Raw genomic sequence first — 25,932 nt, 5'->3', positions numbered from 1 at the left:
CATGGAGGGAAAAAAGTGCCTCTTCCAGTGATGGAAGTTTTTAAGCCATTAAGAGCTATGAAACTCCTGTTTCCCCCTTTTCACTGAGTGGCAGGAAGTTCAAAAGAAAAGTATAAACTCGATTACATAACTACCATTGTGGGAGGCAGTAATTCTCAATCCTGGCTACACATCATGATTACCGGTAGAACTCTGAAACACTGAGGGCCCTGTTTCACAAGAGCCCCAGTGTCTTATGTTTTAATCCTGCACAGGCAGTTGTGAAGTGCAAACTGGACCACTGGTCTATATACATCATCCCTCAGCATCCTCAGGGGGCTGGTTCCTCCACCCCCTTGGAAACCAAAATCCACTCAAGTCCCTTACGTAGAATGGCACAGTATTTGCATATATTCTATGCACATCCTCCCATATACTAAAATCATATCTAGATTATTGATAATAACTAACACAATGCAAATGCTATGTCAATAGCCGTCCACGTGGCAAATGCAAGTTTCACCTTGTGGGATTTTCTAGAAGTTTTTTCGAGTATCTTTGATCCACAGTTAGTTGAGTTCACAGCTGACTGAACCTGTGGATGCAGAACCAATGGATATAGGTCACCTGTGTTCTGGCACATCTTCCTTTCCTCACTAAGTCAATCATTTTCATTTTCAATTAAGGGTTCTATTACATACAACTCTTATTGCATCAGAAAATTTGAATAAAAGTCTCCTTCATTTTAGAAGTTAGGTAAAAAATATAAAGTAGTGAATGAATGATTCAGAAGGAGTCTCCCTGCCCCACCCAAATCACCTTTTTCCCATCCCACCCCAAGCCAAAAACCTTCATTCATATTTCAAACTTCTTTGAAATTAAGAAATAATTACATATTTGGTATAAATGGCTTCCTGACAGTCTACAATAAGTCAAAGAATAAAATCAACTAGAAGATAATCAGTCAATAAGAACTTCATCACCTCTTTTGCTAAACTGTATCAAGAATAATTTGAAAGCAATACATCTAAAGACAATTCTCTTACAAATGAGCCAGCTAATCAGAAGTTGATTAATGCATCTGATGAGTGGGAAGAAATCACATGAAAAATAAAATATAGAATCTTGAGTTTATATACCCTTCCCAACAATATACAGGGTCTCTTTCATATATTTACTTCATTTTATCCCCCCAAATCCTACAGTTGAGACAGAACTGTGAGGATGACCACAGGAACGAATGCAGAGTTACTACCAATACCATTTACCATCAACTAGAGGGAAGCAGGAAGGTTTCCTCTGACTTCCTGTTAGGGACACCCAATCAATCTCCTTGGCTTCCCTTGTGGCTCAGCTGGTAAAGAATCCATCTGCAGTGCGTGAGACCTGGGTTCGATCCCTGGGTTGGGAAGATCCCCTGGAGAAGGGAAAGGCTACCCACTCCAGTATTGTGGCCTGGAAAATTTCATGACTGTATAGTCATGGGGTCGCCAAGAGTCGGACACGACTGAGCGACTTTCACTTTTCAATCAACCTCCTAGTTTCACTTAGAGAACCATGCACATCAACACAAGTATGAAAACTAACCATGGCTGTTACGGTACCCTCAGCAACACTAACAAGTTAGTTAGTGTCAGTCACTCAGTCATGTCCAGCTCTTTGTGACCCCATGGACCGCAGCCCGCTAGGCTCCTCTGTCCATGGAATTCTCCAGGCAAGAATACTGGAGTGGGTTGCCATGCCCTCTTCCAGGGGATCGTCCCGACTCAGGGACTGAACCAAGGTCTCCAGTATTGCAGGCAGATTCTTTACTATCTGAGTCAAATGTAACACAACAAACCACGCGAATTTAGAAGTGAACTTCCATAGATAATGACCCTATCAATTCATAGGTTTATTCCTGAAAAACATTAAGCTAAACTCAAAGAAACATTAAGCTAAACTTAAGACTGTGACACAATCTTTAGAAACAATTGTCATACTAGTCATGTTTTCCACCTAAGCTGCAAAGAACCAGGTGAAGACTCAAACTTTTAACTTGAAAAATAAAGTAGATTATCTTCATAGGAGAAAAACTTCCTCCAATTCGGATTTTTTAAACTTGTATTAAAACAGTGATTAACATTAGATTTTTATAAACAGTTTTGGTAGAGTGAATAAAATGTTTAAAATACAGTATCAGATATACATCAACTTTTATTTCCTTTAAATGATTTCCAAAAGTTCTAAAAGAGGAACACTAACTGCAGAACTAAATTCAACCGAAAACATACAGCATCGTACAGCTTAAAACACAAGCCCAAGACACCTCACTGCCACCACTTCCCCCAAAAGGAACAATTCATGCGGTTTCTGGCGTGCGCTTCTCCTTCCAACTTTTGATGCTGTGGTTAAAAGAACCAAGTAGGTCTCCATGAACCGTGAAGAAGACTCTACAGTAATACCTGGAAAACTTGCTCTGCCCCAACGAAGGCATCAACTCAAAAGAAAGGGGCAAGCTTGAAAATGCTGAATTCAAAGGGAGGGGGCACCTAGTTCCTTGACCCATAAACTCTACAAAAAAGAGCTAAAAGGAATGCTTCTTTACGTAAAGAAAACACTGAAACTTTTCCAAAATTAGAAGTTTTGAACTATATTGCTAATTTTTTAAATAATATTTAGCACACTTTGACGATCTTGTTAAATGATAGATTTCCCGTTAGTTCTGCTATGGCGGTGGGGGCGGGGGGGGGGTGCAATATTAACTACCAAACTTTGTTTACGGTTAATTCTCCAGGTGTTCACTATTAAATCTCCACAGGATAGCGACTGAACAACATCCTTCCTTGTATATTCTTGCAGCAGGGCTCCAAGGAAGACTATTTCTAAATACTCTGAAGAAAATTAAGATGACCAAGTAGTCACAATAAATCAGAAGAGGACTAGTCATTAAAAAATACTTCATGAAAATATAATAAACTTTTCAGAATCCCAGAGAAGGCTTTTCTATATAACACACAAAATAAAACACACAGGTCTAAAGAAAATTAATAAATTTGACAAAATAAAAATTCTCCACAGTTTAAAAACACCATCAACAAATTCAAAAGACAAATGAAAAATATCTACAGAATATGTGACAACAGGCTAATTTTCTCAGTACATATTAAAGAATCCTATAGATTATAAGAAAGACAAAAACCCAACAGAAAAATGCCAAAGTGACAGAGAGAGGCAAATTCACGGAAAAGGAAATACAAATAACCTTAAAAAAAAAATTAGAGCAATTATCAAATGCATACAAAGTAGAAAAGTGATATAATGAACTCCTGTGTACACATCACCCATTTTCAACAATTATTTGCATATCACCAGTTGGTGTACCCAATCCACAGCCCCTCCCAAGAGTATTTTAAAGCACACCTCAGACAATAATATCATTTCATATGTTAGAAGTATTTACTTCTACATTAACATTATCACATCTAACAAAATTAACAATTCCTTAATATCACTTAATAAATAAATGTTCAAATATCCCCAAGTGTCTCAAAAAAAAAAAAAAATCTTTGCCTATAGTTGATTTTTTAGTCACTGTAACTGGCTGATATGTCTCTGAATCTCTTAAGCAGACAAGTGCCACCTATTTTTTTTTCTTTCCCTTGTTGGTGTTCCACACTTTGGATTTTGCTGATTTATCTTTTCCTTGTCAAACTTTACCCCTGTAGTTTTCGTTACTGTGATTGCTAAAACTGCTCTGTCTGTGGTGTCTGCCTTTCAGCAAGAGACGACCAGCACACACCTCGAGTTCCGTGAGTTGGAAGCACACACAGCCACAGAAGAGTGGGGCATCTTGATAAGAGCATGTTGTAAAGAACCCCCTGGGGGTACAGTGGATAGGAATCTGCCTGCCAATGCAGGAGACATGGGTTTGATCCCTGGTCCAGAAAGATTCCACATGCTGAGGGCAACTGAAGCCTGCATGCTGCAACTACTGGAGCCTGTGGGCCTAGAGCCTGTGCTCCGCAACGAGAAGCCACTGCTTCATTGCAATGAAGGGCAGCCTCCGCCCACCACTAGAGAAAAGCCTGTCCGCAGCAATGAAGACCCAGTGCAACCAAAAATAAATTAATTAATCTTAAAAAAAAAAAAAAAAGAATCTATGACAGGATTTGGGTTTTGCTTGGGTACTTGGGTAAACCGGGGGAGGGTTTAGGAGGGAAGCTTCCCTGATAGCTCAGTTGGTAAAGAATCTGCCTGCAATGCAGGGACCCCGGTTCAATTCCTGGGTCAAGAAGGTCCACTGGAGAAGGGAAAGGCTACCCATTCTGGCCTAGAGAATTTCACGGACTGTACAGTCCATGGGGTCGCAAAGAGTCAACACGACTGAGCGACTTTCATTTTTCAGGGAAGCCAGAGTTTCTCTAAACTAGATGCAATTAGAAAGTAGGGGGATTCTATGTTGGGTATCTCAATCAACCTGATCTGAGAGGAGACAAGAACAAAGCGGTAACTGGTAAAGAGCTGTGGTCACTGATTCTAGCCCAGTATTCCGCGGAGGGCAGCAGCTCTGGCTGTGTCTGTGCTTCGTCTCCTTGCTCTGTGCTCTCGGAGAAACCTGGCTCGAGGCGTTCGGTGGGGCTGGCTGCTGAGCGGGAGGACGCAGGGCCAAGCGACCCCGGCCGGCTCCGATGCAGGGCCACTCCTCTCTTTCCTCTGCCCTCGACAACGAAGCCGTCCAGCTGGCCACCCTGTCCCTCTGACTCGACCCCAAGAGTGCTGGATAGTTTCCTGTTCTCACAACCTGGGGCAGTACGTCAACAGGGCCAAGAAGCAAAAAATACGTATGGCAAGTAGAATTTTTTTTTAAAAAATGCCTTTTTTTTTGTTAATTAACAGAAGCACTGAGACGGTAGAGTGCATACTGCAGAATCATTTGCAAAATGAAAAGTTTTTAGGTGGTAAAATATTTGCTTTAATGACTAAGAATATAAACGTCATAAAAACAGTATAAAAGACAAAACAGAAACATATCCACCTTACTACAAATACAGAGCCTACTGTTAAAAGAAAGATGACTTTCAAAGATCAAGAGGACAAAAGTAACAAAATAACCGATGTAGAACTCGCCAGAAAAAAGGTTTTAGTTGCGGTTTAACTAATACAAAACATGACAAAAATTCAGCTGAAAAAAACTTGATGTGATAAACTACTGCAGAATATATGATAAAATAGTTAAGAAATACCGTATAAAAATAGTACGAAGAAACTATCTTCTAGATTCGAGTGAAAAACGCTGAATATTATAGTCAGTTTCTTCTGCAACCTCAGCATCTGGATGATGGCATTTTTGTTACCATTCCTTACTGAGTGGTCCAGATAAAATCAAGTACTCAAAAATCTACATGCAAAAGAAAAGTGAAAGTCTCAGCACTGAGTGGAATTAAGAGCACCAGACCAGACCCCCCCTGCACACCTCTCACAATGCCTGTGACACTGTACCACCATGAGATGCATACACACTGTGCTTTTTTGATGTATTTTATGAGAATCTGACGTCAGTGAGTCCATCTTACCCCAGCATCCCTTGAGTCTGACATATCACTTGGTGAGAAACCAACAGCTATTTCCTAAAACTAGGCTGAATGAAGTCATGGTCCAGGGCCACCTGCTATGAACTGAGACAAGGCCCAACTTCTCCAGGTCTTTTTCCTTAACTAACATGACCTGAATTAAAGTTTAACCAGGTGCTTTACCTACCGGTTTGTAAGGGAAGACGTATGGTTCATTTTAGAAGTAGAATGAACTACAAAAGGATCTATTCCAATAACCAGGAGATGTATATTTTCCCTTCTAAGGTATTTCAGAGTTACATATTTTGCCAATGGAATCTGTTGCCAAGAGAATGCAAAAGGGCTAGAGAACCTTCTTGACCTGCCTGCTTACTTCAGGAAAAATAAACGGTCCCTGAACAAAAGGAAAGAAATATAAAGGAAGGAAAATCGAGGGAAAAATGCTTCTAGTTGCAAATACATCAAGGTGATTCAAGGTCAACGTCAGAAGGTTAATAAGCTCAATAACAAAAAGGCAACCAATTTAAAAACACACAAAGGATTTCTCCAAAACAGATAAACAACTGATCAAGAAGCACACAAAAAGATACTTGACCTCATTAGTCATTAAGAGGAACAAAAATCAAAACCGCAATGAGATACCACTTCACACATGCGACCATGGATATAAACAAAATGACAGAAAATCACCAGAACTGGTGAAGATTTGGAGAGATCCGAACCCTCCAACAATTGCTAGTAAAAATGTAAAAAAATGCAGTCACTTTGGAAAACGGTTTGGCAATTCCTAAAAAGAAGTTAAACAGAGTTACCACGTAACCCAGCAGTTCCAAGGGTAGCATGTACTCAGGAGAAATGAAAACATGCGTACACATAAAAAACCAGTGCATAAATGTTCACAGCAGCATTACTCGTAACAGGTCACGAGTGGAAACAACTCAAGTGTTCTTTGGTGGATGAATGGATAAATGTGACACACCCATACACTGGGATCTTATTCAGCAATAAAAAGAAACGAGGCACAGATTCTGCCCGACACAGATGAACTTTACCAACATGCTAGGTGAAAGAAGATATGCACAAAACACCACAGATTGTATGACTTCAATCATGTAAAATTTCAAAAATAGGTACATTTGTAGAGACAAAAGCAGATTAGTAGTTTCTTAGGGTTCCAGGGGGTGCTTCCCAGGTGGTTCAGGGGTAAAGAATCTGCCTGCCAATGTAGAAGAAGCAGGAGACACATGTTTCACCCCTGAGTCGGGAAGATTCCCTGGAGAAGGAAATGGCAACCCACTCCAGTGCCTGGAAAATCCCATAGACAGAGGAGCCTGGTGGGTTACAATCATGAGATCACAAAGAGTCAGACAGGACTCAACAACCCTGAGCACGCACGCAGGGCCCTGGGGAGTATGGGACAGAATGAAGACTGACTGCTAGTTAGTTGGTGGGGGAGTTCTCTTAGGGTTGATGAAAATATTCTAAAATTAGATTATGGTGATGGTTACAGTCCTGTGGCTATACTAACACTGAACAATACCCTTTGAATGGGTGAGCTATATGATAACTGAACTGTATCTCAATAATGCCTTTCTTTTTTTGGCTATGCCAGGTGGCATGCGGGATCTTAGTTCCCCGACCAGGGATTGAACCCGTACCCCTGCACTGGGAGCGCAGAGTCTTAACCAGTGGATTGCAAGGGAAGTACCAATATAGCTTTTTTTTAAAAAAGTTAATGACAGGGAAAATGTAATATCAAGAATCACAATGGAAGGAGTTATGACATTCTGCAGAAAGACATTATATTTTCTAAATGAAGGCTAGAAATCACGCCAACACAGACTACCAAGAACACTGAGGAACCAGCTAAAGGTAGATTTTGCTCTGTCACCAGTGTGGTTCCTGACCGCTTCACTGAAGGGCACCAGTACAGTATACAGCTATTTGCAGGAAATGCCACATGGAAGACAGAATTCACCAAGACCATAACTCATTTGATCACGAATGACTTCTGCTGATCTCTGAAACTCTACATTGTTATCTGTGATTCTTAGAAGTTCAAGTAGGAAACTGAAGGAAAGGACAAGTGAAATGAAAAGTTGTGTCTATGTGAATGACATTCAAACCTGCAACTGGTGTCCTGAACCACGGCTTACTAAAACAAGACAATGAGCTCCTGGCAGGCGACAGAGTACAAGATCAGAAGAACACATGCGGGGCAAGGACTTGCCAACGTGATGAAGAAAGTTGTCTTTCACCAGTAACTTAGATGAAAATCCAGATGGCAGGCTCACCATAGCTCGTGATCACATTAAGCTGGGGGACATCAGGGACACATTAGGTCCCAGAAACCAGATTCATGAAGATTCTTACAGGCCTAAATAAAACTGCACATTGGGCAGAATGATGCAATGAACCAGAGCCAGAAGGAAGACCAGAAACATTTCATTCAGATCCTTCATACTGCAGGTGAAGCTGAGGCCAGACGGTTTTAATAATGTGCCCAAGTTCAGAAGGTGCGTTAAAGGTAGATGAAGGCTGAGAATGCAAGAAAGCTAACTCTCAGGCTGGTGTTCGCCTGACCCAGTGCTACCTGCTACTAGCTGTGGACATAAGCAAATGGGGAGAAAAGGAAACTTGGCCCTTACCTCACCACACACTAAAAATCAATTCCTAGAGACTGAGACCCAAATGTGAAAGGTCAAAGGATAAAACTTCTTGAAGATAACATAAGAAAATATCTTCACGACCATAGAGTAGCAAAACTTTGTAAATAAGACATGGAAAACATAGTCAAAAAGGAGAAGATTAGTAAACTGAAATTGATTAAAATTTAGAATTTCAGTTCATCTAAAGACACAAGAGTAAAATGGCAAGCCACAGGATGGAAAGAGATTTTTACAATTCATATTTTCAATAAAGATTTCATATCCAGAAGACATAAAAATCCTAACATTTCATTAAGGAATTAAAAAAAAGACAAGACGATTTCTTTAAAGTGGGCAAACGACACTTGAATTGGCACTTTATAACACAAGATATTTAAAAGGCTAATAGCAAATGAAAAGGTGCTCAAGTCACCAGTTAACAAAAAAATGTCAATTAAACCACACTGAGATCTTCAACACAATCACAGAATAGTTTAAAAAAATTGTAATGTTTAACTGATAGTACTAAGCATAGGTGAAGGTGAAGAGCAATGGGAACTCTGTTTTCTGGTAGAAGCATGAATTGGTACAACCACTTTGCAAAACTGGCAGTAACTATCAAAGTTAAAGATACATGTACACTGGGACTAGCAATTCTACTCTTAGTATACTCAACTAAAATGAATACACATGTGAACCAGGAGATATGAACAAGAATGATTTCAGCAGCATTATTCAAAACTTCTCCAAAGTAGAAACTATTCCAATATCCATCGACAATTACAACAGAATGGATAAATTGTGTCTACAATTTACGGTGTTTTTTAAAAATTGTCACAGAATTTTTGACACACCTTTCATAAAGATGTGAGGTCTAAGTTCCTTCCCCTTGAATCCAGGCAGACTTGTGTCCATTTCAACCCACAGAGCACAGTGGAAGTGATGCTGTGTGACCTCTGTGGATGATCACTCTCAGCAAGCTTCCTCTGGGAACCCAGTCCACATGCCTGAAGAGCCAAGGCCTCGTGGAGAGCCTGCAGCCAGGGCACAGCCGCCTTTAGAGCAACCACTATCCTGTGACCAACTCTCCGTCTCAAAGGAAATCTCTGCTTCTGGATACAGACGATGACTTCCCTCTGGTTAAAGATCATCATTGACCCCATTACACCCTTTCTAGCAGGAATATCTGAACACATCCAAAAAATCTACTCAAAAGTTGCAAAGAAGCAAAGCAAGTTTCAAGTAGAAGTTTTTGCCTCCATTCAAACTGCTTTAGATATACCACTAGAAAAACAAATAGCCACTTAAAAAAAAAAAAAAATTAAGTTCTCCAGTCAACAATCCCAGATGGTCCTGGTCTTCATGCCATCTCAGCCAAAGCACCATACACGTGAGTAAGGGAACAGGGCAAGCTGTTCCATAACCAAATTCCTAACCCACAGAATCCATGAGCGTAATAATGTGGTTGTTGTTTAACTCCAAGTTTGGCGTTAGGTAGCAATCAATAACCAAAAAAAACTCAGGTATTATACAGTAACAGTTAACCAGAATTAGAGAGCTACTACCAACACATGTAGTGCATGTGTACATGTGTACAACATACTACATGCAGCATGAATGAATCTCAGATGTGTGTGCGCACTCAGTCACGTCCAACTCTGTGACCGCAGCCCACCAGGCTCCTCTGTCCATGAGATTTTTCAGGCTAGAATACTGGACTGGGATGCCATGCCCTCCTCCAGGGGATCCCAAGCCAGGGATCGAACCCAGGTCTCCCACAGTGAAGGCAGATTCTTTACCGTCTAAGCCACCAGGGAGGGTATGAAGGTAAGGTAAAGAATAACTCTAAGTTTTCAGGCATAATTGACTAGGTAACACCATTAACTGAACAGTTAAACCACCGGGCAAATAAAAACAGGAGCAGAAAGCAGAGACGACGTCCTATTCGTTTTGTATTCAAGGATCTACCCCAGTATCTAACACAGTCTCTCCAGCTTCCAAGATAAACTCATTTTCACCATACTTTTTTGGCCCACCCCTTCCTGGTCTCCTGTTGCCTCCTTTGCGTCCAGGTGCCTCTTAGTATCAGGATTCCCAGGTTTCCATCCCCAGTTCCCCTTTCAGACATGTGCACATGCATACACGCACACACACAAACACATACCTTTCTCCCATATTTTCAATCTCAGCTGATAGCATCATTATCACCTACTTGTTCTTTTAAGCTAACAACTTCAGAGTTGATCAAGAATTTGGATTGCAGTTAGCTAAATTAAAAAAAAAAAATTAACAGGATAAACAAAAGTTATCATGCTTAACCCCCAAAACTAATGCATAAAAACAGGCTAAAGAAGACATGGCTTAAATAGATCTAGGGGGTTTATTCAACTCTAGGTTCCACATATGTGGTCATTAAAAGGATACAGCTGATAATAAAGGATACAGCTGATAGTATGTAGATGATGAAAGGTAATCTTTCCTATCCTAATAGAAAAGTGTTGTATCTAAAGTAAGAGATGCAACTCAATTTTTTTTAATTTATCAAGCCCTGCATGGAGTACTGCATTCAATTTTAAGCACTACCATTTAAAAAAGAAAAAAAAAAAAAACCTTAAATCAAAGGAAAGTCGCTAATGTGGTGAAATGACATGAAATCAAGACTTGTTAAGAAAGAGTTAATGAACTAGATGATGTTTCAACTCCAAAAGACTGGGAAGACTTGATGACCATTTTCAAGAATTTGAAAGACCATAATGTGGAACAGGAATTGAGCTTGTCCTACATGTCTCCAAAAGACAGAACTGGGTAGGAAAAATAAAGACTTCCACTCAATCTAAGAAAGTACTTACTAACAGTTAATACTTCATTTGGAGAACAGGAGAGAGCAGTGGTTCTCAAACAGGGACAATTCTGGGCCCTCTGGCCGGGGACAGTGAACACCCAACAATTCAGATAACACCCCCACACAACAAAGGACAACTCATCTATAATGTCACCAGCCCCATGACTGAATACCCTATTCTATAGGCAGTGAGCTCCCTGTCACTGAAGGCATTCCATTATAGACTAAACAATGTGATGATATTCAATACATGACTTTCAAGAATGATATTAATAGGAAATGAGTGTTAAAAAGATTTCCTGTTTCAGATAACTCTCCAGAGAAAAATGCCCTCAGGTACATTATAGCAATGATAATATTGATGATGATGATAAACACTTATTGAACACATACAGTGGACCGGTCATTACCCCAAGCGATGCACTGTACATGTTTCACAGGTCATTCTCACAACCACCCTATGAAACAGCTATTATTTCACCTTGATGTGATGGTAAAATTAGGTTACCCTAATATCACACACCTAACAGTCTGTAAACTCAGGTCTACCGGACTCCAACCAATTATGTACATCACTGTCCAAACCATAAATACTTATGGCTTCAAAGCTTCCATGCTCTAGAAAACAAATGCAACAGCATGTATTCTAGAAGTATCGGGACCATGTCTGAACAGTTTTGTACTCACTGCAAACCAAGTTGGCTGGGAAAAAAAGGAAAGAATTATTTTAAGTAGTCTTGGGATGAAGGAGAGGACAATTATCCTGATTGTCCCCAATTGCCTACTTCTGTAAGCGCCAAGAAGCTCTTACATACCCATGGAATCTCAGTCAGAGGCTGAGATTAATGATGACATCCCTTTATCCATAGGCGTGAACGCTCAGGATGGACAGACGTTTGAACATCCCCGACTGGGAATCCTGCCCTTAACAAATACACTAGATGCAGATACATGGTTTCTTGGCTGCCTCTGCGCACGCCCATCTGTCAGGATGGCAGTGTGCCTGCTCACATGTTGGTCAAACTGTCACTAGGGCATAGGTGCCAAGCAATGATAGTTTTAAATGGGCAGCTTGCATAGCACTGTAAGAGCTTGCTCTTCTGCAGGGGGAAAAAAAATCCGTTTTAATACTGAAGAGTTGCAATCATGAGTGAAACAGTCTTGGTCAATCTAAACATTTCAGTGGGGAAAAGATCTAGACTTGTAGAAAAGAATCAGACTAAGAAAATTAAATCAAAGAGAAAAACTGCTCTGAAGGCAAATAAGTGATTGCACGAAAGCTTCTCACACTGCCAATCTTTCATTAATACACATCACGGTAATCTCTTGTGCAGTAAAATCCTTTGCTCAACAAGTCATCACTGATGTTTTATAAAAATGGGATGATACGCTTTTCCATGTTCTAAATTAAAAAGTAGGAATGCATGGATATTTAGCAGTTTGACATTAAAAAAGTTCTATTTGTTGAGAAGCTTTTTTTTTTTTAATGACAGAAGTCTAATCTACATCCAAGATAATCTTTTAAACGCACAAGAGAAGGCAGAAACCAAATGAGATGCCCAAAGGTGAACAGAAAAAGAAATATAATTTGTTCATGGAAAGAAATCAAGAACAGGAAGTGGTTGTTAAGAAAACAGAAACTGAGTATTTCTGGTCACAAATTAATAAATTAGGACTCAAGGGCTGTCACCTGTCACATCCCCAACTATAAGAAAAATGTTCCTGGACTACATCTAGGTTTCCTATTCCCTCTCTAAAGACCCTTCCATCACTGGCAGGAAGTAGCTAATGTTCTCACTGCCTGGGAAGTCTCTCCTCAGACTAAAACCCTAATCCTGCCATCTGAGCTGTCTGTCCTTGCTCAGTCCTCGGTGACTCTGAAGAACAGCTGGTCATCACCACTCTCCATGTGGTTCTTCAAATACAAGTATCAGGATGTTCTGATTAAATAACCCCTGAGTCTCCTCTTAGCCATTGATAAATAAAAGAGATTCCATTAACTTTTTCTCATTGGACCAATTCATCAACTCTTTATGTTTTCATCATTTCAGCTGCTCATCTCTTGGACTCTTTTTAGGCCTGATAAGAAATGTCATCCAAAGCCAACAATGAGCCAACACGTACACCTTACTAAAGGAAGCATTAATATGAAGGAGTTAGAAAGTCCAGCAGAGTTCTCAGTAGCCATCACTAAGGACAAAAGTCTGAAAAAGGGGCAAAAGTCTGAAACCTACCAAAATCCTTCTAAGAAATACAAAGGACTTACTGTTATCAAGTAACAGCACTGTCAGGGTCATGACTGTATCCTGTTCTCCCTACTAACGTAGCACTGCCATCTGAGTGCTTGCTACTAGGTTAGTAGCTCAGTCATGTCCAGCTCTTTGTGACACCATGGACCGTAGCCCACCAGGCTCCTCTGTCCACGGGATTCTTCAGGCAAGAATACTGGAGTGGGCTGCCAGGCCCTCCTCCAGGGGATCTTCCCAACCCAGGGATCGAACCTGCGTCTCTTATGTCTCCTGTGTTGGCAGGCGGGGTCTTTACCACTAGCACCACCTGGGAAGCCCCATCACTGCCATACATACCCCTAAAAACACTTCTCTTGAAGACTATTTCTACCATATCCTTCTTCCTGCTCCAGAACCTACAGTACCTTCTAGCAGCCAATAAACTGATTATAAACTAGCCAGCAGTTTCCTAGACACATGAACAAATTATCCTCCCCTTATGTCCCTCCTCCCCTTCACTCCCACGACACCCCAAAATAGCCAGTTCTTATGTTCTTTAGGACCTAAATTTGCGCATGCTATTCTCTAAAATGTTTTCCCATTTCCTCTCAAATCTATATTTTTTTTTCAAGGCTCAGACCATGAGTCTTTACACCTTCAAACATTTGTATTAATTTTCATACTTAATTGCTTATTCATTTCCTCCTGTCTTCATTTTGTTTGCAGTTTACAGCCAACTGATTTTTGATAAAGATTAAAAAAAAAAAAAAAAAAGACTCAATGGAGAAAGCATAGTCTTCTCAACCAATGGTTCTGGAACAAGCAGACATCCATGCACAAAAGGAAAAGAACAAAGACCTAGAAGTCATACTCCATGCAAAAATTAACCCAAAATGGATTCACTAATCTAAATGTAAGACATAAAATTATTAAACACTTAGAAGAAAATTTGGAACATCTACCTGACCTAGGGTTTGGTAAAGAGTTCTGAGACACGCGTGACACCAAAAACGATCCATACACTGGTGAGCTGGACTTCATGAAAATTAAAACCTTTTGTGCTGCAGACGACACTGTAAGACAATGGAAAAGACAAGCCACAGGCTGAGAGACGGCATTTACAATCACACATCTGGCAAAGGACTGGTATTCAGAATGTATAAAGAATACTCTAAATGCAACAGCAAGAGAGCTAATTAGAAAACGGGAAAATGATTTGAACAAAGTAAGATATGACTGTGTGGGAGAGAAAAAAACCTTTCCTCTACCATTCACTCTAGGTTCTTTTGCTACTGTACCAATTAAACTGGCCTAAGACAAATTAACAGGAGAAAAACAAATTCAATTGTACCTCCATAAAAATATGGGACCCAAGGGCAGGGCAGGCCACTGAGGCTTATTCGCCATCCTGAGCAGAGGATGGGGACAGGGGGCTGGGACTTCAAAGAGGAGGACGGTAACTCAGACATGTGATCAGATGTTTGTTATTAGATGCCGCACAGTTAGGTCTTTCAGTTAAAAGTTATCCCTGGTAACAGCTCTCTCTGAACCAGGCTCCTTATCTAAACTAATCTGGCAGTTGAGGGGGCGGTAAAAAGCTCTAGAATCTTTTGGGTCTTCACTGTCTTTGGCTTTAAGTAATCCACTTGCCATAGCGACACATTTTGTGGAGGCTTGTTCTGAACCACTTCAAAGGACAGGCAAATGGAAAGATGTTGAACATCATCAGCCACTAGGAAAATACAAATTAAAGCCATCCTGAAATACCAAAACACACCTATTAAAATGGCTAACATAAAAAATACTGCTAACACCAAATGCTGGTAAAAATGTGGAGAAATTGATCACTCATATAGTGATGACAGGACTGTAAGATGGTACAGCTCTGGGAAAGTTCGCAGTTTCTTAGTGGATAAAACATATACTTAATCCTACAACCCAACATCATGGAGCATAATAGTGATCAAAATTAGGAAACTCACTGATACAGTGTTAGTAACATTAAGTACTTATTCAAACTTCAGTTTTTACCTTGTGTGTGTGTGTACCATCCCGTGATATTTCATCATATGCAAAGATAATTAAACCATCACAATAACCAAGCCACAAAATTGTTCAATCACCCCCAAAGAAACTCCCTCAGGCTACCCCGCTATAGTAAAATCATACTCCCAACCCTCACTGTGGCCAAACTGAGCTCTTCTCCACGACTATAACTTTATCGTTTCAGGAACGTTATATAATGGAATGTTAATCACACAACCTTTTGAGATTGGTTCTTTTCACTCAGCACTATGCCCTTAAACTCCATCCAAACTGTTGCTTGTGTCAGTAGTTTGCTCCTTTTTGTTATGGTCTTTTGTTTGTTTTATTTGCTCCTTTTCGTGTTCCATTATATGGCTAAGCCTCATTTTATTTGACCATTTACCCACTGAAGGATGCGTGGGGCTGTCTCTGGGTTTTGGCTTTTATAAACGAAGCCACTAGAACATTCACATATAGGTCTTCATGTGAACATAAGTTTTTATTTTCTAAGGATAAATGCCCAGGAGTGCAACTGCTGGGTCATGTGTGTGGTGTATGTTCAACTTTTTAAGAAACTGTCAAACTAAATCCCAGAGTGGCTGCATGGTTTCACATGGGCTGCAACATGTGAAGTAATGCATTTGAAAGTCACCATTTCTACAATATTTTCTAAAAGCCTGTAAAACCAGTAAGGTTAAGCCTCTTAAATGTTACATCCTGGCCTTGATTTTTTTTTTTTTAATGAATTTCTAAAACTTTTCCCCTGATTCCCAAGACTTTTTTCCTTATTACTTCTAAAAAAGAATGCATAATTAGATATAATCTGTACAGTGATCGTGCTACCATGTTAAATAGTAAATTGTGATAACAAGTGGAACAAAAGCAACAATTCCAACAGAAACAGCAAAAGTTTGTTTCTCTATGTTCCTGACAGTCTATGAAGACTGAAGGCTTAATGGCACTTTCTAACAGACCATGTGATCACAATGCATTTATACAAAGTATTATCAAACAATGGCATTTGTTCAGCTGTTATTAATACTTGGTAAGACAATTTGAGGAAAGCAATTAATCTGAAATAAAGCTGTAGTTATCTTAGCTCTAAGATTTCTAACTTTGTGATTTTTTAAAAAATTTTGGATCTAACTGACAGAGATAATGGAGCCTCTCTGGGATTCTTGAAATGAGGAGCTAGCACTAACGAGACGATCTGTCCCAAACGTGAACAGCAGCAAGCCCGGCAGTCTGCAAAGAGAAGACTAAACAAACGCACAGAAGAAAACTATAAAGCCTTGAAAAGAAAAGAAAGGTGCTGCCCTATGCCCACTGGCTCTCCAGTTCTCATTCAGACTGGGGACTGAGCTCTGTTAAGACAACTGTGTCCAGAGCATTCCCAAATCTCAAATTAAAAACCCTGCAACTTAACTACATGACTTCCATCTAGTGTATCTTCCCACTTAATATATACGGCCTCTTTAACAACACTTCAGTCTACATGTATGTTTAATATTCACCCCAAACACTGGGCAGTGCGGACAGCATCTCATTTTCAAATCGGAGATGGCTCCTTTCTCTTGGGTCAGAGACCCATGGAGAGACAAGACTAACTGCAAAGAATCATGGAAATCCACGTACCTCCATGAAGACTAAACAAACAATACAATTCAAACCAAGCTAACAAAGACGCTGTGGCTAATAAAATTCTTGATAAATTTACCAATGAATGTTACCAGAAGCAGTTTCCTGTCTTTAGTATTTATCAGTGAATATTAAAACTCAAACTCCGATTACTGGGGAAGGGCAGATTTCATACCTATCCAGACTCTAGAGAGCTTTTCTTTCCTCAAGTGTTGTCCACATGTCATCCAGAAAAGAAGAGCAGGCGTGTGAGTCTGAGTGCAAAGGTTTAAGGTGACACTGGGAGAGATGGGGCACTGCGCGTAACCAGTTCAAAACCACCACCGTGGGACGCTAGGCACTTAAATATCATCCAGAGCTAAGGGGGCAAGATACTAAAGGGCATGGCCCTTTCACATCTTTTTTTTTTAATTTATTTATTTTAACTGGAGGCTAATTACAATATTGTGGTGGTTTTCGCCATACATCAACATTTGAATCTTTACATCTTTATAAAGGCAACTAAGAACATATTCTCAGGAATTTGGGTCAAAAGGGTCAAATGTATCAGAGTATAAACGCATCTAGGTTACACCACCCAGCTAAACGCTTTAGCAGGATTCCATTACTTTTCCATATCAACCTTACACTCTTATTAAAAACTTCCTGTTTTCTACATTTTACAACTAACAGTATAGTTTTTCGAATGTGCCATACACACTTGACTTCTTGTGTGCTGGGTGCTAGATAACCAAAGTTCAAAAGAATGACCTCTATTAGCTTAAAAGAAAGGTTGCTTCGACAAGACACTACAATCACGAGCTGATTCTGCACCCAGCACAGTTCCTGACATACAGAGGGCACAGGACATCTGGTGAATAAACAAGTCTATCTCCGCTCTGAAAAATAAACTCGGCAAACACGCAAAATGTACTACCAGTCTGAAAAATATTCTCAAGGCCTATTCGGTAACCCATCCATTCTTAAAACTCACGAAGACCAATTCCCAGGAACGCCTCAGCCACACACACACACAGAGGCAGCACTTAATTTCCATTAGTTTCAACGCCTGATCTATGAAGATACTAACATTTGCACACTTGCATAAATTCAGGAATCATCCTTCATTTTGACATAAGGTAAATTTTTAAGCGCCTCATTTCCAGTTAAGTTTTATTTATCAAATTAAAAATACTTTCAAAGTTTTATTTTTTAAACCAAAATTCTATTCATAGCACATCATATCTTATTAGGGATGGCTTTAAGGAAAAATATATCTATAGTTGTCAAAATAAAAATCATATTTTTCTTTCCAAGACATCTGGGACCCTCACTTACATTATTTATTATTATTTCACGTTAGCTCTCCAAAAAAAAAGAAAAAGCCTGGTCTATTTAAGAAATTTAATTTTAGGGTCTGTCAACATTTTGAATGCACTACTATTAATTTTAAAACATACAACTTGCATCCTGGAATAAAACTTAGCGTAAGCTTTCCACATAACCATTTCCTGGGCATTTACTAACTTATTATATGCCAGGTTCTACGAATGTCACATTCCTTCATTTTCTCATTTGTTTAACAAATATCCTCTCACAATTTTTGCTGTGCTTAATATAAGCCATTACACTCTAAACCTGGTATTTGCGCTAGACTGTTGTTGCTGTTTAGTCGCTAAGTCACATCTGACTCTTCGTCACATCTGACTCTTCGTGACCCCACGGACTGTAGCCCGCCAGGCTCCTCTGTCTATGGGATTTCTCAGGCAAGAATACTGGAGTGGGTTGTCATTTCCTTCTCCAGGGGATCTTCCCGACCCAGGGATCAAATCTGTGCCTCCTACTTGGCCAGAGGATTCTTTACCACTGACCCACCTGGAAGCCCTTTTGCACTAGATACTAGTATAAGAAATGGGCAGTAATCCTTCACACAAGTTTATTGTCACTAGATTCAAGCTGTGTTACTATCATTATCCCGGAATCTGATGAGCAATGCTGACACGCACAGAGAACAGCACCTGTAGCAGCTTCAGCAGAGAGGTTTGTGTTAAGTGACTACTGAATTCCCTTCTACAGACAGGTGATGAACATCATCTTATCTTGGAGGAGAAAACGGCAACCCAACCCACTTCAGTACTCTCGCCCGGGGAAATCCCATGGAGAGAGAAGCCTGGGGAGCTACAGTCCGTGGGGGTCACAAAGAGTCGGACACAACTCTGGGACTAAACAACAACAAAGAACCCTTGCTGCCCTTTGAAACTTCTTTTAAACTGTAGATTAAATTCTTCCCCCAGAGTATCACATTCAGCATGTCATGAAAAGTAAGGTGCCTTTATTCTGAACTCTTAAAAACAAATGCTGCCCTACATTTATTTTTAATTCTTGCAAAGTTCAGACTCCACAGATAGGCAACTGCAGTTAAAAAAGAAAGAAATGAAACAACGGTAATTAATGAGGCTCTTCAACAGTTCCTTAAACGCACCACCCTCCCAATAGCAAAACTGGTTATTTCCAGGTTGTTCCAAGAAAAGGAGATAGGGAAGGGAAAGCAAGAGTCAACACAAAGCAAGGGGGAGAAAAGGGGGTAAGGTGAAAAACGGGTGGCCTCAATAAGAACCTAGTGTCTGCGTCGCCTTCCTCCCTCTCTCTCTCAACCCAGAGACTCTGGTGCTTTTTGTCTAATTTAAAGAAATCACCTATGAGTTTTGACACCAGCGCCAAAAATTATTTCGACAGAAGGAAAAACTGCTTGCTGCCCTTGAACACGGCTACATCAGCAAATGATGCCACCCCGTAGCTACGACAAAAAACCGTCAGAATGATGCTAAAATCCCTTGTAAAACTCTCCCACGGAGCTTCACAGCCTTGAACCTTGCGGTCAACTGCAAGCAAGCTCTTACCCGGCCTCAGCCGGACACTGACAGGTTAGAAACGCCTGGAACGCTACCCTCTGGGGAGCAGGCTCCTTCCCCCACCTCAGGTCTCAGGACCAACGTCACCTCCTCTGAGATGCTCTCCGTCACACTAGCACTCTGGCCCACAGCTGCCTATCCTATTACTAGGGAGCTTTTCGGCATCTGCAAATGGTTCTATTTGCTTCTATTCCGTTTCCCCTGCAGAGTGTGAGCTCCAAGAGGGCGGAAGGACCCCGGCGGTCCAGGTTGGCCTAACAGGGGCCATCCCAGACTCGGCCCGAGCTACCAGGACGCGGCTCGAGTAAGACCGGCCTACGTGCCGTTCAGAACAGGAAACTGAGCCTCGGGGACCCGCCCGACCGGTGCAGGAAACCCAAGGCCGCAGCGGGACCTGAGGGAGCCCCGGCGGTAGAGGACGCCGGCGCCGCGCCGACCGCAGCCCTCCACGCCGCCCGAAAGCACGGCCGCCCGGCCGCCCCACGTTAGCCCAGCTTCCCGGCCGCCCCCTCCGCGGTCCCCGCTCGGCGCCGGCGCCCTCGAACCGCTGGGCGCGCGGCCGCCCTACCCCAAGCCGCAGAACGTCGCCTTCTGCCCAGTACGAACTTCCCGCCGCTTTCACCGACTCGCAACTCCGCGGCGGCGCCGTCCCCCATCACACCCTGCAGTATGGGACCTTCCCATTGGCTCAAGCGAGAGGGAGAGGCGGGGCGAGCGGGAACGCGCGGGGTGGGCGGAGCCCGCGTAGGCTCCCGCCGGCCCCCCAGGAATGCCGGGAGCCGCGGGCCGGCCCTCGCACTGCGTGCTGGGAAATGGAGTCTTTCACTGGCAAAGAGAGATCGCGTTGGCTCGGCACCCGTGGGCCTCTGGGAAATGCGGTCTACAGCCTCTGAGTCGGTTCTTCTGGTCAGATGCTGTCCCTGTCAAAGCCCTAGGAACCGAAATAAATATTGCCCGTGTTCGCAGTAGCTTGATTTATTAAATGATGTGTTGAAAAGAGTTGGATGTAAAAGAAGTCCTATATTCCCGTTTGGCCAAGTGGTGCTTCCGTTTTCCCACCTCCTGGTTCACACCCTGCATGCTTGTCGCGCAGCCGCTTGATTCAGTATATTACGGCCTAGCTCTGGAGGCAAACAGCTCGCGATCAAATCCCGGCTCCTCCACTCTGTAACTTTGTGAACTAAATGACTTAACCCCTATGAGTCTCAATATCTTGTTTTTGTCAGGATTAAATGAGATATCCTAGAGACAGGGCTTTGTCTGTAGTAGATGCTCCATAAACAGCAGAGAGTATTATTCTGTCCACTCATAGCCATGAGTCTAAATCCTGTCTGGCAAAGCCTATATCCATGACTACCTAATCTTTGTATTCCACCCGTAATTCTCTTATGCCGCAGTTTGCTTTGTAATTCTCATCAGTTGTCTAAACTTCGGTAATTCATATCCATGAGACAGTAAGCTTATTGAAGGCAGTGATGCTGTTCTAGGTCAATCTCCCCAAGGTCATAGGTGGAGGGAGATTTACAGTGAGACTAATAAGGCTTAAGCACATGTCTCATCCAAAACCTTCTGCTAACCATTTTAGTGGGGTTTTGTGTTTTTTGGGCTTTTTTTTTTTTTTTTTTTTGCCAAGGTAAGATATTTCTGTATGACCGTCTTTAAGCAGACCCCCAAAATTGTGTGAACTTCGGGCCTCGCAGAACCTGGACTCCCTGTCCACTAGACGGTGCAGTATTTTGCCTGTAGAGGTACATTTGCCCCTCCAGATACCCTCCAGCGCTCCAGATGCTCCTCCAGCCTGCCCTCCGCCCCCTGGAGGTTGAGCTGTCCAAGCCACTACCACGTTCCTGTGCTCCAGGCTCCTGGTGGATTTGGCCGGTAGGGAACCCCACAGAGGAGTGGAAAGAAAGAGAGATGTTGCTGAAAGTACGTATTCCCCTGGATCCTGGTTGGCAAGGTCTCCTCCAGCTGGCTGGGCCCTCAGCTGACGGCCACTGCTGCCTGGCCCTCCTCTCCAGCTTGCAGTGACAGCCCCCTCCCTCTGTGCCGCAGACTTGCAACTGAAAACTCCAGGACCACTGCTGCGCCAAGGTTAGTGTTCCATCCCCATGGTTTCCTACCCTCACACTTTTGCCAGTAGTCTCATTGCAAATAAACCCTCTGCAGATAAACTCTGTTTTAAATGTGGCATCTGCTTCTTGTGGAGACTCTGATGGAAACACACGCACAAAGTGAGCACTCAATGAATTCCTGTCAGCAAAGAGGTCTCAAGATTCACACATCTCACAGGTGTGGAATTCCCCAGCAAGAATCTGTGGCCAAAATCCATTGAGAGAAAGATAGTCTACATATGCACACACATGTATGCACACACACATACACATGCATGCACACACATTCATACACATATGTGCACACATACATGTATACACACATATTTACACACACACACACACACACTAAGGAGTCTTGGAACAGGACTTACTTGTCACACCATCACCATGTTCCCCCAACCTCACTATGCATGTGCAGAGTGTCCCTCCTTTCACACTGGGTTGAAAACGGGCTGGCCTTGAAACACACTTAAATCAATAGGGCCTGGAGTATTCCAAGGTGAGAATGGAATGTATTTATTCTGCAGCTCATGGCTCCCTCACCCTCACTCAGATGACTTGCTATTAAACAATGCTTAGATGCAACCATGCACCAAGGCAATTGATGACATCTTCAACAGCACCCCCAGGTGCTTAGATGTCCTACCGGTGCATGGCAGGACATCAGTCCACACTGCTATCACAGAGACTGTGTGTCTGACTGTGTGTCTGCTACAGGTACAGTTACAGCCCTGGGACACAGGAGCCCTCGAAGGATGTTTATGCATTGATACCTTGGTATCAAGATCAGGGTTCTGCAGAAGATGACCCATGAGGACTTGATGGGTCTGGGCTTTAGGATTTAAGAATTGAACTTGAGAGGAAAATTTCACGAGTACAGTCCTGCCATATATTCAAAAATATCTATACCATCCAAACAAATGTTTGTTGTTGTTCAGTCACTAAGTTGTATCTACTCTTTGCGACTCCATGGACTGCTCATGTCCATTGAGTCAGTGATGCCATCCAACCACGTTATCCTCTGTCATGCTAAAATCATCCCCTTCTCCTTCTGCCCTCAATCTTTCCCAGCATCAGAATTTTTCCCAGTGAGTCGGCTCTTCACATCAGGTGTGACCAAGAGTTGGACTAACCTCTGGGAACTCTGGGGTTTCCAATTTAATGATTGTTTATGGAGGTCTTACTATGTATTAGGCACTGCGCCTTTTCACATGCACTATCTCCGTTCTTAAAGAGGAAAAAAAAAATAAAAAACTTTACATGATTCCCGGCCGCCTGAATCTACTTCCAGCTTCCAGATGTTTTTTTTTTTTTCTTTTACTGCCCCTTTATGCATAGCTTCAGTACATGAGGGTACTTCTTAGAGGGAAATAATTTCAATGCTGTGATAGAGATTTATGGAAGATGCTGGCTTTTAGTTGGATAAAGAGATTCTTGGACAATGGATCATGGTAGATAAAGCAAGGTGAGTCATGAGTGGGTTCGGCCTGATGAATAAATTTTTTCCTCCTGCCTTGCAAGAGCAGACCAGCTGAAAATCTATGCATGGCATCTGTATTGATTTGTCACATAGTCAGGCTCTGGAGTACCCTCCTTTATTTCCAGGCACACTCCAACCCTGGTAACATGAGTATAAAGACACAGACGGGGAACAATAATACAGGGAACTTTTGGAAAGGGAGAGGAGATTGGTATTAGCTGCTGCTGCTGCTGCTAAGTCACATCAGTCGTGTCCGATTCTGTGCAACCCCACAGACAGCAGCCCACCAGGCTCGTCCGTCCCTGGGATTCTCCAGGCAAGAATACTAGATCATAACAGAAGCTCATTCTGTGAAGTCCAAACAAGCATGAATGTCATTAACAAGCAACACTGCCCTGGCAGGCTTCAGCAGATACTGGACCTAACAATGAGTCAGTTTATGAGTCCTTGCCCTTGTTGTTTTCATCTACAGAATGGGCACAATCATCCTGGACCAACCAGTTCTGCACCTCCCAAGGCCAATGAGAGGTAGACGAGCTTGTGTCTGAGAAGGGCTTTGATCTTCATGAAACAAAGCTGCTAGGGTGTCCTTGCTCAGTGTAGGCATCTTAACAACAACCCAAGAAATTATTAACTCCTGGGGGGAGGGAAAGGGGAGAGGAATGAGGAACAGAATATGTTCAGAAGTCTTCTGAGTGCCCTGGCCCAGGTTCCTACTCCTCCATCCCCTTTTGATCTCATCCCAGTGGTCCAGAGCCCCTATTTCCATTTTAGCAAGGAGTTTTGAGCACTTACCATGTGCCAACCACTTGATACAGTAGTTGGCACAATGATACAATCTACAGTATCCTTACAGATTTATAATTCAGACACGATTATAGACATGATCAACAAAGGTCCGTCTAGTCAAGGCTATGGTTTTTCCAGTGGTCATGTGTAGATGTGAGAGTTGGACTGTGAAGAAAGCTGAGCGCCAAAAAATTGATGCTTCTGAAGTGTGGTGTTGGAGAAGACTCTTGAGAGTCCCTTGGACTGCAAGGAGATCCAACCAGTCCATCCTAAAGGAGATCAGTCCTGGGTGTCCTTTGGAAGGACTGATGCTGAAGCTGAAACTCCAATACTTTGGCCACCTCATGCGAAGAGTTGACTCATTGGAAAAGACCCTGATGCTGGGAGGGATTGGAGGCAGGAGAAGGGCACAACAGAGGATGAGATGGCTGGATGGCATCACCGACTCGATGGACATGAGTTTGAGTAAACTCCGGGAGTTGGTGATGGACAGGGAGGCCTGGCGTGCTGCGATTCATGGGGTCACAAAGAGTCGGACATGGCTGAGCGAATGAACTGAACTGAACTGAACAAATTCTAGTAACTATGATTTTTATGAGCATTTATTATATGCTGGGAAAACTATCTCATGTAATTCTGAGAGGTAGGTAATATTGTCCAGACGAGGATACAAAATCCCAGAGAAATGAAATGACTTGCTCAAGGTTGTACTGCTAGTGGCGGCCAATAAGGCTGGTTGATTCTAAATCCATCTTGGTATCAATCATAGCTGCTGACTCTTAGAAAATGTAATGAGATAGAATGGTGGCACTTAGACTCCGTGCACTGATAATGCAGGAAGAGCACACTGTTCTGCCAGACCTCATAGTCAAGGTAACACTGACCTAGTTACTCAGCTGAACTAATCTAGCAACCCTCACAATAGAAGAGATAGGTTCTTTAGGATTTAATGATACAATAATCAATGATTACGGGCTTCCCTAGTGTCTCGGTGGTAAAGAACCTGTCTGCCACTGCAGGAGCCATGGTTCAGTCCCTGAGTCAGGAAGATCCCCTGGAGAAGGAAATGGCAACCCACTCGAGTATTCTTGCCTGGAGAATCCCGTGGACAGAGGAGCCTGGAGGGTTACAGTCCATGGGGTTGCAAAGAGTCAGACACGACTGAGCGACTAACACACTGAGGTCAGAAGTGGATGAAAGAGGCTTTAAAGTCCTAGGGAAATATTTCCTTCTCCTTTCCTTCATCCTGATAATGATGACATTGATGATGATAATGATAATGATGATGGCAGCATCCATTTATTACATTTTAATCACTTTCCAGGAATTGTGTAATAGTTGACAAACATTTCAAAAAATCTTCACAATAACCCCTGAAGCTTGATATTTTCCCTCCCCTGACTACAGAGATAAAGAAATTAAAGCTCAGAGAAGGTAAGTAACTGACTCAAGGTCACACAGCTAGTGAGTGATACATTTGGGCTTTAAGCCAAGGTTTAGACTGATCCAGAAGACCAAACATTTAATCGCTCTCCATGCCGTGCACCAGCCATTCATCATTTCATGTGTTTGTATCTCCTGAGCAGGTTTTAAAGATGCCGTAGTTATTTGTCTTCCCCAAGATTTGAGAGATTAATAGTACAGAAAAATTTAATGTGTGAGCCTCTGAGAGTGATTGAAATGTTTCACACTGTGCTGGTGAAACTCCCTGAGCTGGGGATGACGTGAGTGGCCAGCAGACGGGTT

The 25,932-nt window shown here is 42.1% G+C and overlaps 1 protein-coding gene across 6 annotated transcripts in view; it reads right to left on the bottom strand.

Moving 5' to 3' along the window:
- VRK1 (VRK serine/threonine kinase 1) overlaps window positions 1-20,484 on the bottom strand; it is a 78,345-nt gene extending 57,861 nt beyond the window's left edge. For 2 of the 6 annotated variants that reach the window (XM_043921969.1, XM_043921967.1), the window contains exon 1: window positions 20,372-20,484. Coding sequence is in view for 1 of the 6 variants with exons in the window: in XM_043921964.1 (XP_043777899.1) it covers window positions 20,372-20,459 (88 nt within the window). In the remaining 5 variants the exon portion in view is untranslated. Of the gene's footprint in view, window positions 1-502; window positions 522-14,216; window positions 14,242-20,371 lie in introns of those variants that run through there. The other 4 variants (XM_043921964.1, XM_043921965.1, XM_043921966.1 and 1 more) reach the window with 4 other exon arrangements.
- Between the last annotated feature and the right edge of the window lie 5,448 nt (window positions 20,485-25,932).

This window comes from Cervus elaphus, chromosome 13 (genome assembly GCF_910594005.1).
Source record: "Cervus elaphus chromosome 13, mCerEla1.1, whole genome shotgun sequence".
NCBI lineage: Eukaryota > Metazoa > Chordata > Mammalia > Artiodactyla > Cervidae > Cervus > Cervus elaphus.
The sequence above is the reverse complement of the archived record's forward strand: the minus strand, read 5'-3'. Positions and strand labels throughout refer to the sequence as shown.